The following is a 15,063-nucleotide window of genomic DNA, read 5'->3' as shown; positions in this document are numbered from 1 at the left end:
CATGGTGAAACCCCATCTCTACAAAAATACAAAAATTAGCCGGGCGTGGTGGTGCGCGTCTGTAATCCCAGCTACTCGGGAGGCTGAGAATTGCTTGAACCCATGAGGCACAGGTTGTAGTGAGCCGAGATCACGCCATTGCACTCCAGCTCTGGGTATCAGAGCAAGACTGTGTCTCAGGAAAAAAAAAAAAAAAGGTGCTGGGATTATAGGTGTGAGCCACCGCGCCTGGCCCACTTACTGTTTTTCCGATGGTAGCCATCCTAATGGGTATGAGGTGATACTTCATTGTGGTTTATTTCTCTGATTAGTGATGGTTAGTGATGGTGAATATATTTTTATATGCTTTTTTGGCCATTTGTATGTCATATTCACCCAGAATAGGGAATTTTTAAAAAACAAAAAAAATTTAAAAATTATTTATTGGGCCGGGCGCGGTGGCTCAAGCCTGTAATCCCAGCACTTTGGGAGGCCGAGACGGGCGGATCACGAGGTCAGGAGATCGAGACCATCCTGGCGAATACAGTGAAACCCCGTCTCTACTAAAAAATACAAAAAACTAGCCGGGCGAGGTGGCGGGCGCCTGTGGTCCCAGCTACTCGGGAGGCTGAGGCAGGAGAATGGCGTAAGCCCGGGAGGCGGAGCTTGCAGTGAGCCGAGATCGCGCCACTGCACTCCAGCCTGGGCGACAGAGCGAGACTCCGTCTCAAAAAAAAAAAAAATTATTTATTTACAAAGAAATAATTTCTTTCTTTCTTTTTTTTTTTTGAAACGGAGTCTGTCTCTATTGCCGGGGCAGGAGTGCAGTGGCATCATCTCAGCTCACTGCAACCTCCATCTCCTGGGTTCAAGCAATTCTCCTGCCTCGGCCTCCCAAGGAGCTGGGACCCCACGCCTGCTTAATTTAGGTATTTTTGGTAGAGACAGGGTTTTGGCATGTTGGCCGGACTCGTATTGCGCTCCTGGCCTCAAGTGATCCTCCTGCCTTGGCCTCACAAAGTGCTGGGATTACAGGCTTGAGCCACTGCACCGGGTCTGAGGTCTTGTAAAAAATCAATTAATCATAGATGTTTTGATTTATATCTGGACTCTCATTTCTGTTTTGCTGGTCTGTATGTCTACCTGTATGCCAGTACCACAGCCTTTTTTTTTTCTTTCTTCTTACTGGTGAATTGAGGACACAACACAGTCTTGATTATTGTAGCTTGGTAGATTTTAAGATCGGGAAGTATACATTCTCCAACTTTGTTCTTCTCTTTCAACATTGTTTTGTCTAATCTGGGTTTTTTGCATTGCTATATGAATTTTAGGATCAGCTGGTCAATTTCTGCCAGAAAGGCAGCTGGGATTTTGATAGAGTTTGCATTGGATCTGTAGATTAGTTTAGGGATTATTGCTGTCATAACAATATTTAGTATTCCAGTCCATGAACATGAGATGTCTTTATTTAGGTATTCTTTAATTAATTAATTTTTTTTTTTTTTTTTTGAGATGAGGTCTCACTCTGTTACTCAGACTGAAGTACAATGGCATGATCTCAGCTCACTGCAACCTCTGCCTCCTGGGCTCAAGCCATCCTCCTGCCTCAGCCTCCTGAGTAGATGGGACTATAGCCATGCACCACCCCACATGGCTAATTTTTGTATATTTTTGTAGAACTGGGGTTTTCACCATGTGGCCCATGCTGGTCTCGAACTCCTGATCTCAAAGTGATCTGTCTGCCTAGGCCTCCCAAAGTGCTGGGATTAAAAGCATGAGCCATTGGGCTGGGTCAGATCTTCTTCAATTTCTTTCAATAGTGTTTCATAGTTTTCAGTATGTGAGTCTTATACTTCTTTTTTTGAATTATTTCTTATGTGTTTTATTTTTATTTATTTTTTATTTTTTGAGACACAGTCCCACTCAGTTGCTCAGGTTGAAGTGCAGTGGCGCAATCTTGGCTCCCCGCAACCTCCGCCTCCCGGGCTCAGGCCATTCTCCTGCCTCAGCCTCCCGAGTAGCTGGGATTACAGGTGCCCACCACCATGCCCGGGTAATATTTATGTTTTTAATAGAAATAGGGCTTCACCATGTTGGCCAGGCTGATCTTAAACTCCTGACCTCAGGCAGTCTGCCTACCTCGGCCTCCCAAAGTGCTGGGAATATAGGTGTGAGCCACTGTGCCCAGCCGTTTTATTCTTTTAGCTGTTATTACAAATGGAATTTCTTAATTTCAGTTTTGGATTGTTCATTATATAAAATATAATTGATTTTTGTGTATTGATCTTGTGTCCTTGACCTTGCTGAACTTGTTTATTAGCATGTATTTTCTCTTTCTGTCTCTCTGTGTCTCTAGTGTGTGTATGGGTGGGGGAAACTTCCATAGGCTTTCTATATACAAGATCACATCGGCCCGGCGTGGTGGCTCACACCTGTAATCCCAGCACTTTGGGAAGCTGAGGTGGGTGGATCACCTGTGGTTGGGAGTTTCAGACCAGCCTGGCCAACATGATGAAACCCCGTCTCTACTAAAAAAAAATACAAAAAATTAGCCAGGCATGGTGGTGGACGCCTGTAATCCCAGCTACTAGGGAGGCTGAGGCAAGAGAATCGCTTGAATCCAGGAGGCAGAGGTTGCAGTGAGCCGAGATCGTGCCACTGCACTCCAGCCTAGGCAACAAGCGCGAAACTCCGTCTTAAAAAAAAAGCAAGATTGGGAGGCCGAGGCGGGTGGATCACGAGGTCAGGAGATCGAGACCATCCTGGCTAACACGGTGAAACCCCGTCTCTACTAAAAATACAAAAAACTAGCCGGGCGTGGTGGCGGGCGCCTGTAGTCCCAGCTACTCGGAGGCTGAGGCGGGAGAATGGCGTGAACCCGGGAGGTGGAGCTTGCAGTGAGCCGAGATCGCGCCACTGCACTCCAGCCTGGGCGACAGAGCGCCACTCCAAAAAAAAAAAAAAAAAAAAAAAAAAAAAAGCAAGAAAAAGATCACATCATCTGCAAATATAGTTTTACTTTTTCCTTTCTAATATGAATGCCTTTTATTTTATTTTATTTTTCTGCTTAATTGTCCTGGCTGGAACTTTCTTTTCTTTTTTTTTTTTTGAGACGGAGTTTTGCTCTTGTTGCCCGGGCCGTGGACTGGAGTGCAATGGCATGATCTCGGCTCACTGCAACCTCCGCCTCCTGGGTTCAAGTGATTCTCCTGCCTCAGATTCCCGAGTAGCTGGGATTACAGGCATGCACCACTATGCTCGGCTAATTTTTGTATTTTTAGTAGATACAGAGTTTCACGATGTTAGTCAGGCTGGTCTTGAACTCCTGAGCTCAGGTGATCCACTGCCTTGGCCTCTCAAAGTGCTGGGATTACAGGCATGAACCACTGTGCCCAGCCTGGAACTTTCAATATAGTGTAGATTATAAGTGACAAGAGTAGATATACTTGTTTAGTTCCTGTTCTTAGGGGGAAAGCTTTGTTTTTCATCATTTAATATGTTGTTAGCTGTGGGTTTTTCATAGATGCCTTCAGCAAGTAAAGAAAGTTTTTTTCTATTCCTAGTTTGTTGAGTGTTTTTATCATGAAAGAGTGTTGGATTTTGTCAGAAAATTTTTGTGTTTATTGAGAAGATCATGTGGTTTTTGCTTTTTATTCCATTGATATGGTGCATTATATCAGTTGATTTTTGGGTTTTACACCAACCGGGGATAAATCCTACTTGGTCATGGTATAGAATCTTTTTATGTGTTGCTGGACTTGGCTTGCTAGTATTTTGTTGTGGATTTTTTGTTTTTGGTCTTTATGAGAAATATTGATTATTATATTTCTTTTCTTGTGATGCCTTTGGTTTTAGTACCAGGGAAATGTTGGCCTCAATTAATGAGTTTGAAAGTGTCAGCTGGGTGCAGTGGCTCACACCCGTAATTCCAGCACTTTGGGAGGCGAAGGTGGGTGGATCACGAGGTCAGGAATTCGAGAACAGCCTGGCCAACATGGTGAAACCCTGACTGTACTAAAAATACAAGAAAAGATTAGCTGGGCGTGGTAGTGCACACCTGTAATCCCAGATACTTCGGAGGCTGAGGCAGGAGAATTTTTTGATTCTGGGAGGCAGAGATTGCAGTGAGCTGAGATTGAGCCGCTGCACCCCAGCCTGGGTGACAGAGTGAGACTCTGTTTCAAAAAAAAGAAAGTGTTACCTCTTTTTCTGTTATTTGGAAGAGTTTGTGCAGGATTGGTCCTTTAATCATTTGGTAGAATTTACCAGTAAGGCATTTGGTCCTGAGCTTTCCTTTGTGGGAAACTTTATTTTAAAAAATTTTTTTGAGATGGAGTCTCACTTTGTTGCCCAGCAGGCGGGAGTTCAGTGGTGTGATCTCGTCTTACTGCAACCTCCGCCTCCCAAGTTCATGCGATTTTCCTGCCTCAGCCTCCTGAGTAGCTGGGATTACATGTGCCCACCACCACACCTGGCTGATTTTTGTATTTTTAGTAGAGACGGGGTTTCATCATGTTGGCCAGGCTGGTCTTGAACTCCTGACCTCAGGTGATCCGCCCTCCTTGGCCTCCTGAAGTGCTAGGATTACAGGCGTGAGCCACAGTCCCTGGCCTGGGAAACTTTTTAATTTTAAAATGTACTCTTATTTTCAAAATTTTAGATTCAGGGGTGTATATGAGGATTTGTTACAAGGGCACCATGTGTGATGCTGAAGCTTTGGGCTTCTATTGATCCTGTCACCCAGATAGTGAACATAATACCCAATAGGATGTTTTTCATCGCTTGCCCCCTCTCTGCTTCCTGCCTTCCGAAGTCTCCAGTATCTGTTGTTGCCATCTTTATGTTCGTGTGTACCCAATGCTTAGCTCCCGCTTATAAGTGAGAACATATGTTATTTGGGTTTGTTTCTGTATTAATTTGCTTAGGATAATGGTCGCCAGCTGCATCTATATTGCTGTAAAGTACATGATTTCATTTATTATTATTATTTTTTTGAAACGGAGTCTCCCTCTGTTGCCCAGGCTGGAGTGCAGTGGCATGATTTCAGCTCACTGTAGCCTCCGCCTCCCGGGTTCAAGCAATTCTGCTGTCTCAACCTCCCCAGTAGCTGGGATTACAGGCCCGTGCCACCACGCTCGGCTAATTTTTGTTGGCATAAGCCAACTGTGCCCAGCCTTAATTTCTTGTTTTAGGTCTGTTCCCATTTTTTATTTCTTCAGTCAGATTCAGTAGTGTGTGTCCATTTCATGTAGGTTATCTAATTTTTTGGCATACAATGGTTTATATTATTTCCTTATAATCCTTTTTATTTCTTTAAGATCAGAAGTAATGTTTTCTCTCTCATTCTGATTTTATTTATTTATTTTTTTTGAGATGGGATCTTGCTCTGTTGCCAGGCTGGAGTGCAGTGGCGCCATCTCGGCTCACTACAACCTCCGCCTCCTGGGTTCAAGCGATTCTCCTGCCTCAGCCTCCCAAGTAGCTGGGATTACAGGCACATGCTACCACACCCAGCTAATTTTTGTATATTTAGTAGAGATGGGGTTTCACCATGTTGCCTGACCTCATGATCCGCCCACCTCAGCCTCCCAAAGTGATGGGATTACAGGCGTGAGCCACCGCGCCTGGCCTCTCTCATTCTGATTTTAATAATTTGAGTCTTCTCTCTTTTTTTCCACTGGTAGTCTAGCTAAGAGTTTGTCAGTTTTGTAGATATTCTCAAATAACAAAGTATTTTTGTTGTTGTTGTTGTTGTTGTTGTTTTTTCGCGAGATGGAGTCTTGCACTGTTGCCCAGGCTGGAGTGCAGTGGCGTGATCTCAGCTCACTGCAACCTCTGCCTCCTGGGTTCAAGCAATTCTCCTGCCTCAGCCTCCTGAGTAGCTGGGATTACCACCATGGCCAGCTAATTTTCGTATTTTAGTAGAGATGGGGTTTCACCATGTTGGCCAGGGTGGTCTTGAACTCCTGACCTCAAGTGAGCTGCCTGCCTCGGCCTCCCAGAGTGCTGGGATTAGACATGAGCCACCGTGTCCAGTGTGTTTTCTTTTTAAGACAGGTGTCGGCCAGGCGCGGTGGCTCAAGCCTGTAATCCCAGCACTTTGGGAGGCCGAGACGGGAGGATCACGAGGTCAGAAGATCGAGACCATCCTGGCTAATACGGTGAAACCCCGTCTCTACCGGGCGAGGTGGCGGGTGCCTGTAGTCCCAGCTACTCGGGAGGCTGAGGCAGGAGAATGGCGTAAACCCGGGAGGCGGAGCTTGCAGTGAGCTGAGATCCGGCCACTGCACTCCAGCCCGGGCGACAGAGCGAGACTCTGTCTCAAAAAAAAAAAAAAAAAAAAAGACAGGTGTCACTCTGTTGGCCAGGGTGGTATACAGTGGCACAATGACAGCTCACTGCAACCTTGACCATCTGGGCTTAAGTGATGCTCCTGCCTCAGCATCCCATGTAGCTGGGACCACAGGCACATGCCACCACGCCCAGCTGTTTTAAAAATTTTTTGTAGAGACAAGGTCTCACTTTGTTGCCCAGGCTGGTCTTGAACTCCTGAGCTCAAGCAATCCTCCCGCTTCAGTTTTCTAAAGTGTAGGGATTATAGACGTGAGCCATCATGTCTGGCCAGAGTTTGTTGTTGTTTGTTTGCTTAGTGACTATTCTGAACTAATTTTGTAAGGCCTGTGTTCTTTGCCATGTGTGGCCTATAAAGTTCTCCTGGGTTAGCTTAATTGTTAGCTAATGTTTGGACAGAGATTTCTGTAAATACTTGGAACCAATAAACTTCCCAATCTTTGATGTGATACATGTCTTACTTTTTCCTGTTCCACTCCCTACCAAAGCTCAGTTTGGCTACTGAATTTATTTTTATAAGCACAGGCCATTCAGTCCTTCCTACTTGTCCACTTGCCTTGTTGCCTGTCCCTGCAACTAGGATCACTGGCTACCGGGACTCTGAGTTGGGCTCTGCCCATCCCTTGGGATGCCACACTGATTTTGGGGGTTGGATGTCAACCATATCCGAACTGCTTGGTTGTGGTGATTTGTTTGTTCAGGCCTAGTGGGCATCAGATATTTGATGACCTGAATACTGCATGGAGAGAATGGCCACAGAAACACCTAGAGCATTTCTTAACCTGATGGTGGGTATGCTGGGGTAAGTCCCATGGACACTATGGGGATTCTTTCGCCATTGTCCCTAGGTATTCCCATGAGTGAGTAGGAGGTCATTGTGCCCACCTGGCTGGGGTTGTGACCTGCTGGGGCTCACAGGGAGTCAGTGTGGGGGTTAGTACTAGGAGTGAGTGCCTCTTCTTTTCTTTTCTGGACCCCCAGAATCCATGGGCATGAACTTCTGGGCAGTGTGACAGGTGTGTGCTGAGATTATGATAGAGCAAAGCAGAACAGTCTTGTCTCCAATTAAGAATTAGAGAATCTCAGTGCTCCGGCAGATAGGAGATTTTCCTCCATTTTTGTGATGTGATTTTGAAGAAACCCCCCTTTTTCTTTCTTTCCTGAGTCTGTTTGAGTATCTCCAGAGTTGAGCACCTCACCCTTTTCATTTCCACATAGTGTGACCCATGTTGGATAGAGGTTTTAGACTTTTCTTTCCTGTGTTCATCTCAGATCTTCCTCCCTTTGCTTCTATTCACTGGTTCCAGTTTTGTTCTTGGATGTTTCTTAGGAGCCCTTCAATGCCTGCCCTTTGCTTAGGGATAGGTGGGATATTCTTTGATGGGGTGAACTTCTGCTGAGACCAGTGGGTGAGAAAAATTTCCAGGTAACTACATCCTGGATGATTATCATCTTTCTGGCTAAGTGGTTCATTCATTCTAGGCTCCAAACATCTCCAAGTTTCCTGGGAAGAGCAGCTAATTTAGGGTAGCTCACTCTGGCTCCTGCTTGCCATACTTGGGTGGGGAGGATAGCACTACATGTCCCAAAAGCTGTGGTTTATTGTTGGTAGTAGGGCGACTGGCCAAGCGATCCTCATTGGGTGTGTGATGAAAATCCTTCATGCCCAGAACCTACATGTTCAGGACTGACAAGTGTTCTCTGATTCCTCTGCAGGAGCTGATCGACCTCAAGATGATTCAGTGCAAGAGAGTTGTCAATGGTGAGTAGAGATCTGGCTTCAGACTGATGCATGTGCCCTGCTGGGCTCAAGCAGCACTGCCACTGCCCTTGCCTGGGGTGAAAGTGTCTTGCCTGGCTTCACTGAGTAATTTTGTAGATCAGATGCTCCCTTGAGAGCAGTCACTGATCTCCAGAGGCCATGACAAAAAGCCTGATGTGAAACGGGCTAAGAGTGCCTTTCACTCACAGGCTTGCTGGCATAGAAATCACCATGTATCATAGCATAGGAGGAACTCTAGGAGCTTTGGAGTCAGGATGTTTAGCATTGGCCCTGGCTTGGCCACTTGCTAGGTGTGTGACCTTGGGCAGGCCATATGACCTCTGTCTGCCTCAGTTACTTTATCTGTAAGATGAAATCATAGTCTTTGCTTTACTGAAATCATAGGGTTGGAGTGAGGACCAAATAAGATAAGGTACATGTAAGTGCTGTGGACACCCTGTGCTCTGTGCAAATACGATTGTGATGAATTGTAGTTTTGCTGATACTTTATTGATGAGGCTGATTCTGCTTTGATTAGAGTTATGGTATATTCCTTGAGGTTTTTGATACATATGTATATGCTCGTGAAATCCTTTTTTTTTTTTTTTTTTTTTTTGAGATGGGATCTCCCTCTATTGCCTAGGCTGGAGTGCAATGGCATAGTCTTGGTTCACTGCAACTTCTGCCTCCCAGGTTCAAGCAATTCTCCTGCCTCAGCCTCCCAAGTTGCTGGGATTACAGGGGCATGCCACCACACCCAGCTAATTTTTGTATTTTTAGTAGAGAAGGGGTTTCACCATGGTGGCCAGGCTGGTCTTGAACTCCTGACCTCATGATCCACCTGCCTTGGCCTCCCAAAGTGCTGGGATTACAGGTGTGAGCTGCCACACCTGGCTGAATTGTTTTAAATGTATATATTTTTTTCTGTGTGATAAAAAATTCAATATTACAGATCTGTATAACCTAGAAAATGAAAATCCTCCATAATCCTCTACCTAAAGAGTTAATCAGAAAGAGAAATAATGTATGTTTTTCTATACATATAGTAAATAATGTGTGTGTACAAAATATGACATGTTTATCCCTCTTCTAGGTCAAAGATAAGGAGAAAAAAAATGTATCTGTATCTATATCTATATCATCTATCTCTCCACCCCATGAGATCATACAACACATGTTGTTTTGCCATTTGCTTATCTACTAGGTCATTTGCCCATGTCAGTACCTAGGGGCAACTATGTCAGAATTGATTTTACCAGAGCCTTAACAGGGGTTCCCAGTGTTTTGCTGTTATAAACAGAGTTGCATTATAAACACACAAAGATTTTGTGGTTCTTCTCTCACACATCTTACTGCCAGTCATGAGCTGTCTCTGTCAGTGATCACTTTGATTACCTCTCTCAACATGTCACGCCTTTACCCCACCCTAAAAACCTTCTCATCTGTTTAGTGCTGGGATGATAATAACACCGTCCATGTATGGAAATGCTTTAAGTGCGTCAAAGATCTCATTTATTTCTTTTTTTTTTTTTTTTTTTTTTTTTTTTTTTTTTTGAGACTGAGTCTGGCTCTGTCGCCCAGGCTGGAGTGCAGTGGCCGGATCTCAGCTCACTGCAAGCTCCGCCTCCCGGGTTTACGCCATTCTCCTGCCTCAGCCTCCGGAGCAGCTGGGACCACAGGCGCCCACCACCTCGCCCGGCTAGTTTTTTGTATTTTTTAGTAGAGACGGGGTTTCACCGTGTTAGCCAGGATAGTCTCGATCTCCTGACCTTGTGATCCGCCCGTCTCAGCCTCCCAAAGTGCTGGGATTACAGGCTTGAGCCACCGCGCCCGGCTAGATCTCATTTATTTCTAAAGACAGCCTTTGAGGTAGGCATATTCTCCCATCTGCCATGTTCAGTCTTTTTCATGTCTAGTGATCTTTGAAAGGTAATAATGGTCGCAACTATTTGTGGAGCTTCTTTAGGAAGCTGACAGATAAAATACAGTTGCTTCTCGTTATGCACAGTTGTTGTTTCTGTAAAGTTGCTTTAAACATCAGATGAGCAGATACTGAACCACTGACCCTGGGGGAAACAAAGGTTTAGGTTTGTGCAAACCTCTGGTCATACTTTCATCAACTCGTCAGTCCATAACTTTTGTTATGTGTTTCTTTGTTTTTGTTTGGTTTCTTTTTTGTGACCAGGTCTCACTCTATTGCCCTGGCTGGAGTGTAGTGGTGTGAGCATAGATCACCGCAGCCTCAAACTCCTGGGCTCAAATGATCATCCTGCCTCAGTCTTCCAAGTAGCTAGGACTTCAGGTGCACACCTTCATGCCCAGCCAATTTTTAAATTTTTTGTAGAGATGGGGTTCTTGCTGTGTTCCCCAGCTGGTCTCAAACTCCTGGCCTCAAGTGATCCCCCTGCCTCAGCCTCCCAAAATACTGGGATTACAGGACTGAGCCATCACACCAGCCATGTGTTTCTGTTTAAAGGCATATTATTTAATATATACCATTGATTCGCTAACATTGAACTCCCTAACATGGGTAATTGTGCTATAATTTCAGGCCTAAACAAAGCTTATTCAAGATGTATATTTTCTCCGTAAGGCCCATGACAGTCTTCTTGTGCTTAGGAACATTAGACAGCATTTCAGCAGTATGGTTGGGACCATTTTATTTTATTTTTTTTGAGATGCAGTCTCACTCTGTAGTCCAAACTAGAGTGCAGTGGCGCGATCTTGGCTCACTGCAACTCCGCCTTCCCAGCTCAAGAGATACTTGTGCCTCAGCCTTCCAAGTAATTGGGACTACAGGTATGCACCACCACACCCAGCTAATTTTTTTTGTGTGTGTTTCAATAGAGACTGAGTTTTACCATGTTGCCCAGAGTGGTTTCGAACTCCCTGACCTCAGGTAACCCACCTGCCTTGGCCTACCAAAGTGCTGGGATTACAGGTGTGAGCCACCGCACCTGGCCACTTGGGACCATTTTAAACAGTGAGATCACCAACAAAAAGCATAAACATGCAGAAATGTGGCATGAAATATACCACAAAAGGGCCACTTGTTGACAGTATGAGAGCTGAAGGGAGAAGACAGAGCATCACCTTGTTTGACCTCAGCTGGGAACATGCACAACGGGCAACTCAAAACTTTCACCACTCTGTTCCTGTCGTTGGATGACCATGAAAACATCACAAGTATTGATTTTGGGGTCACGAATAAATGTTAGCAAATAGGCACGTTTGCAAATATGCAACTATGAATAGTATAGGAGACTGATGTTATATAGTAACCTTCCACTAGCAGCACCTGTCTCATTGTAAGTAAATAGTAAATTTGCTGAACTTCAGAGTGATGTTTTCTGGGAAAATTTGGGCCAAAACTGAAACAGACAAACATTTTTTTTTTTTTTTTTTGAGACGGAGTCTCGCTCTGTCGCCCAGGCTGGAGTGCGGTGGCGCGATCTCGGCTCACTGCAAGCTCCACCTCCCGGGTTCACGCCATTCTCCCGCCTCAGCCTCTGAGTAGCTGGGACTACAGGCGCCCGCCACCACGCCCGGCTAGTTTTTTGTATTTTTAGTAGAGACGGGGTTTCACCATGTTAGCCAGGATGGTCTCGATCTCCTGACCTCGTGATCCACCCACCTCGGCCTCCCAAAGTGCTGGGATTACAGGCTTGAGCCACCGCGCCTGGCCCATTTTTTTTTTTTGAGACAGAGCTTCCCTCTGTTGCTCAGGCTGGAGTGCAGTGGCACAATCTCAGCTCACTGCAACCTCTGCCTCCCAGGTTCAAGCGATTCTCCTGCCTCAGCCTCTTGAGTAGCTGGTATTACAGGCACCCTCCACCATGCCCAGCAATTTTTTGTATTTTTAGTAGAGATGGGGTTTTGCCATGTTGGCTAGGCTGGTCTTGAACTCCTAACCTCACGTGATCCACCTGCCTTGGCCTCCCAAAGTGCTGGGATTACAGGCATGAGCTACTGCTACGTATGTACATTTTGTTTCAACTTTTTTTTTCCCCCAAGACGGAGTCTTGCTCTGTCCCCCAGGCTGGAGTGCAATGGCGCAATCTTGGCTCACTGCAGCCTCTGCCTCCCGGGTTCAAGATTCTCCTGCCTCAGCCTTCCGAGTAGCTGGGATTACAGGCACGCCCCACCACATCCGGCTTATTTTTGTATTCTTAGTAGAGACGGGGTTTCACCATGTTGGCCAGGCTGGTCTCGAACTCTTGACCTCATGATCTGCCTGCCTTGGCCTCCCAAAGTGCCGGATTACAGGTGTGAGCCACCATACCCGGCCCTGTTTTAACATTTTAAACACAGCAAAATGTTAACCACCATTCGGAAAAAGTGCATTAAACACAAACATGCAGTTGAACAAGTAATTGCAAAACGAACAACCATCACCCAGGTCAGGAAATAGACCATTGTCATCATCACAGAAGCCTCCCATGTGCATAGTTATTTTTGGTAAGAATGGTATACATTTAGGATCTCTTTCCCCTCCAAGCTTATACTCTGGCCGTGTTTTCTTCCAGGACTTAGGCTAGGGTTGAATTTGCATCTTCATTGAGTGACGCTATGTGTTTGTGTTTTCTTGCAGAGGTGCTCAGCACAGTGGACTTTGTCGCCCCCGATGATCGAGTTGTCTTCCGCACCTGTGAAAGAGAGCAGAACAGGGTGGTCTTCCAGATGGTGAGAGACGCCATTGCTGCATACCTTCCCGAGTCTCACCATCCCCTGGGATTTCCCAACTCATGCCCTGTGCCAGGCCAGTGTTGAATACCTGGGGTACACTGCACAACGATGGCTTCCTGAAGATCCGCTTTTATGTTTTCCAAAGAGCCAGTCATGAGTAATTACACTATTGGAGACGGTTTATGGAAATCAAACTATCACAGTCATGTATGCCTCTAGTCTCAAATTTAATTTACTTACTTGTAGGAATTGTCTGTTTGGCATGATTTCTCTATTGTTTTAATCCCTAGCATTGATTACTCAGATCATAGTCTTTGCTTTTGTGTAGTGTATATATATTTCTCATAGAAAGAAATTAGAATTTTTCAAGAGTAGTTAAGATTTGTATTTGAGTTGTGATGACTCTATGGTGCTCGTCTGTCACTTTGGGAATTTCTTGGTACTTTTTCAGAAACATCCTGAATGATGTTTAGGTTTCTAAAAAATTGATAATAATGGGTAACCATGTGATAAAGCAAATCTAGCAAAATGTTAATTGTAGAATCTAAATGGTGAGTGTTTGAATGGTCACTATAAAATGTTTTCAAGTTTTTTATATGTTTGGGTGTAATCATAGTATTGATAACATTTTCTCAACCTTCCAAGTCCACCTTTTTCTGCTGGCAGCAAGCTAGTCTAGTGGGCTGGCTGTTTAAGAGAAAGCCAGCCTGACTCTATTATTGGTGTGTGGGGTGTGTGTGTGTATGTGTGTGCTGCATGGGTGTGTTTGTCAGTGCATGTGTATCTGTATCAGGGCAGTGGTTGATGCAGCCTCTTGTGTTCCCAGGGGACTTCAGACGCAGAGCGAGCCCTTGCTGTGGCCAGGCTTGTGTAAGTTCTTCCTCCGTCTTTAGCACTGCCTTTGCCTCTCCTTTGAGCTGTGAGGGTTTAATGTCCTGGTGACTTTGGAGTTGACCCACCCTTCTGCCTCCTAGCCCATTACATTCTATTTCCAGGTTAATAGTGTCTGGTTTCCAGCCAGGCACGGTGACTCATGCCTGTAATCCCAGCACTTTGGGAGGCCAAGGCAGGTGGATCATGAGGTCAAGAGATCAAGACCATCCTGGCCAACATGGTGAAACCCTGTCTCTACTAAAATTACAAAAATTAGCCGGGTGTGGTGGTACACACCTGTAGTCCCAGCTGCTCACGAGGCTGAGGCAGGAGAATCTCTTGAACCCGGGAGGCAGAGGTTGCAGTGAGCTGAGATTGCACCACTGCACTCCAGCCTGGTGACAGAGCAAGACTCCGTCTTAAAAAAAAAAAAAGAGTGTCTGGTTTCCTTCTGTTTGTGGCATCCAAGGGCTGGCCTGGAACTCATGTGTACCCTCAGTGCCTTAGATCTCAGAGACCCTCTATGCGTATTGTGGGGAGCTGTTTTTTTGTAGTTATTCATGAAACTCCCTTTCCAGGGACCCCAATGACTATGAGTCCTAAAGCTTTAAGTATCAAAGTATAGGTAAGACATATTGCTTCCTGAATTAACAAAGACAGGAAACCTGGGGAACACAGGCAGACCTCATCTCTACAGAAAATGTGGTGCATGCCAGTGGACTCAGCTACTTGGAAGGCTGACGTGCAAGGATCACTTGGGCCCAGGCTGCAGTGAGCCTCCATTGCGCCACTGGACTCCAGCCTGGGGAACAGAGTGAGACCCTGTCTCAAAAACAAAAACAAAGGCAGGAGAGTGCGCTATAGTTTGTGATAGGTTTTGAAGGTAAGACAGATCTGGTTTGGAATTCTGATTTTGCTACTTGTTAACTGTGTGACCTGAGATAAGTTACTTAACCTTAATGAGAACTTAGTTTTCTCACCTATAAAATAGTGCTACCAACCTCTGACATAGGGAAAGGTAAATGAAGTAATGTATGTAAATGTCTTTGCAGCATGTGGTACATAATGAGATCTTAGTAAGTGTTAGCTATTGTTATCATTACAAAGAGAGTGAGAGGGAACTCAGGCAGTTATTGCTGCTGATCACGGACTATTAACATGTATTAATATTTAGGTTGATGCAAAAGTAATTGCAGTTTTTGCCATTACTTTCAGTGGAAAAAAACACAATTACTTTTGCACCAACCTAATACATACCAGACAGTGCTAGAACTTCCACCAGAAGCTGTCGTCTGGGAAAGGGCTCTTAGGCTCATGTCACTTTTCTGCATTGACAAATGACTTTTACTATTTCAGCCAAGTTCAGTGTGCCCATCTGAGTTATCTGATACAACTCCAAAGTAGCAAAGTCC

At 45.1% G+C, this 15,063-nt stretch overlaps 1 protein-coding gene across 12 annotated transcripts in view; it reads left to right on the top strand.

Moving 5' to 3' along the window:
* Positions 1 to 15,063, top strand: part of DUS2 (dihydrouridine synthase 2) — a 59,638-nt gene that overhangs the window by 19,330 nt on the left and 25,245 nt on the right. For 10 of the 12 annotated variants that reach the window (XR_002519397.2, XR_001898415.3, XR_002519398.2 and 7 more), the window contains 3 exons: positions 8,047 to 8,092; positions 12,684 to 12,775; positions 13,605 to 13,648. Coding sequence is in view for 9 of the 12 variants with exons in the window: in XM_003917081.3 (XP_003917130.1) it covers positions 8,047 to 8,092; positions 12,684 to 12,775; positions 13,605 to 13,648 (182 nt within the window). In the remaining 3 variants the exon portion in view is untranslated. Of the gene's footprint in view, positions 1 to 7,031; positions 7,133 to 8,046; positions 8,093 to 12,683; positions 12,776 to 13,604; positions 13,649 to 15,063 lie in introns of all 12 variants that reach the window. The other 2 variants (XM_009196729.3, XM_021932375.2) reach the window with 2 other exon arrangements.

This window comes from Papio anubis, chromosome 18 (genome assembly GCF_008728515.1).
Source record: "Papio anubis isolate 15944 chromosome 18, Panubis1.0, whole genome shotgun sequence".
Lineage (NCBI taxonomy): Eukaryota > Metazoa > Chordata > Mammalia > Primates > Cercopithecidae > Papio > Papio anubis.
The sequence above is the reverse complement of the archived record's forward strand: the minus strand, read 5'-3'. Positions and strand labels throughout refer to the sequence as shown.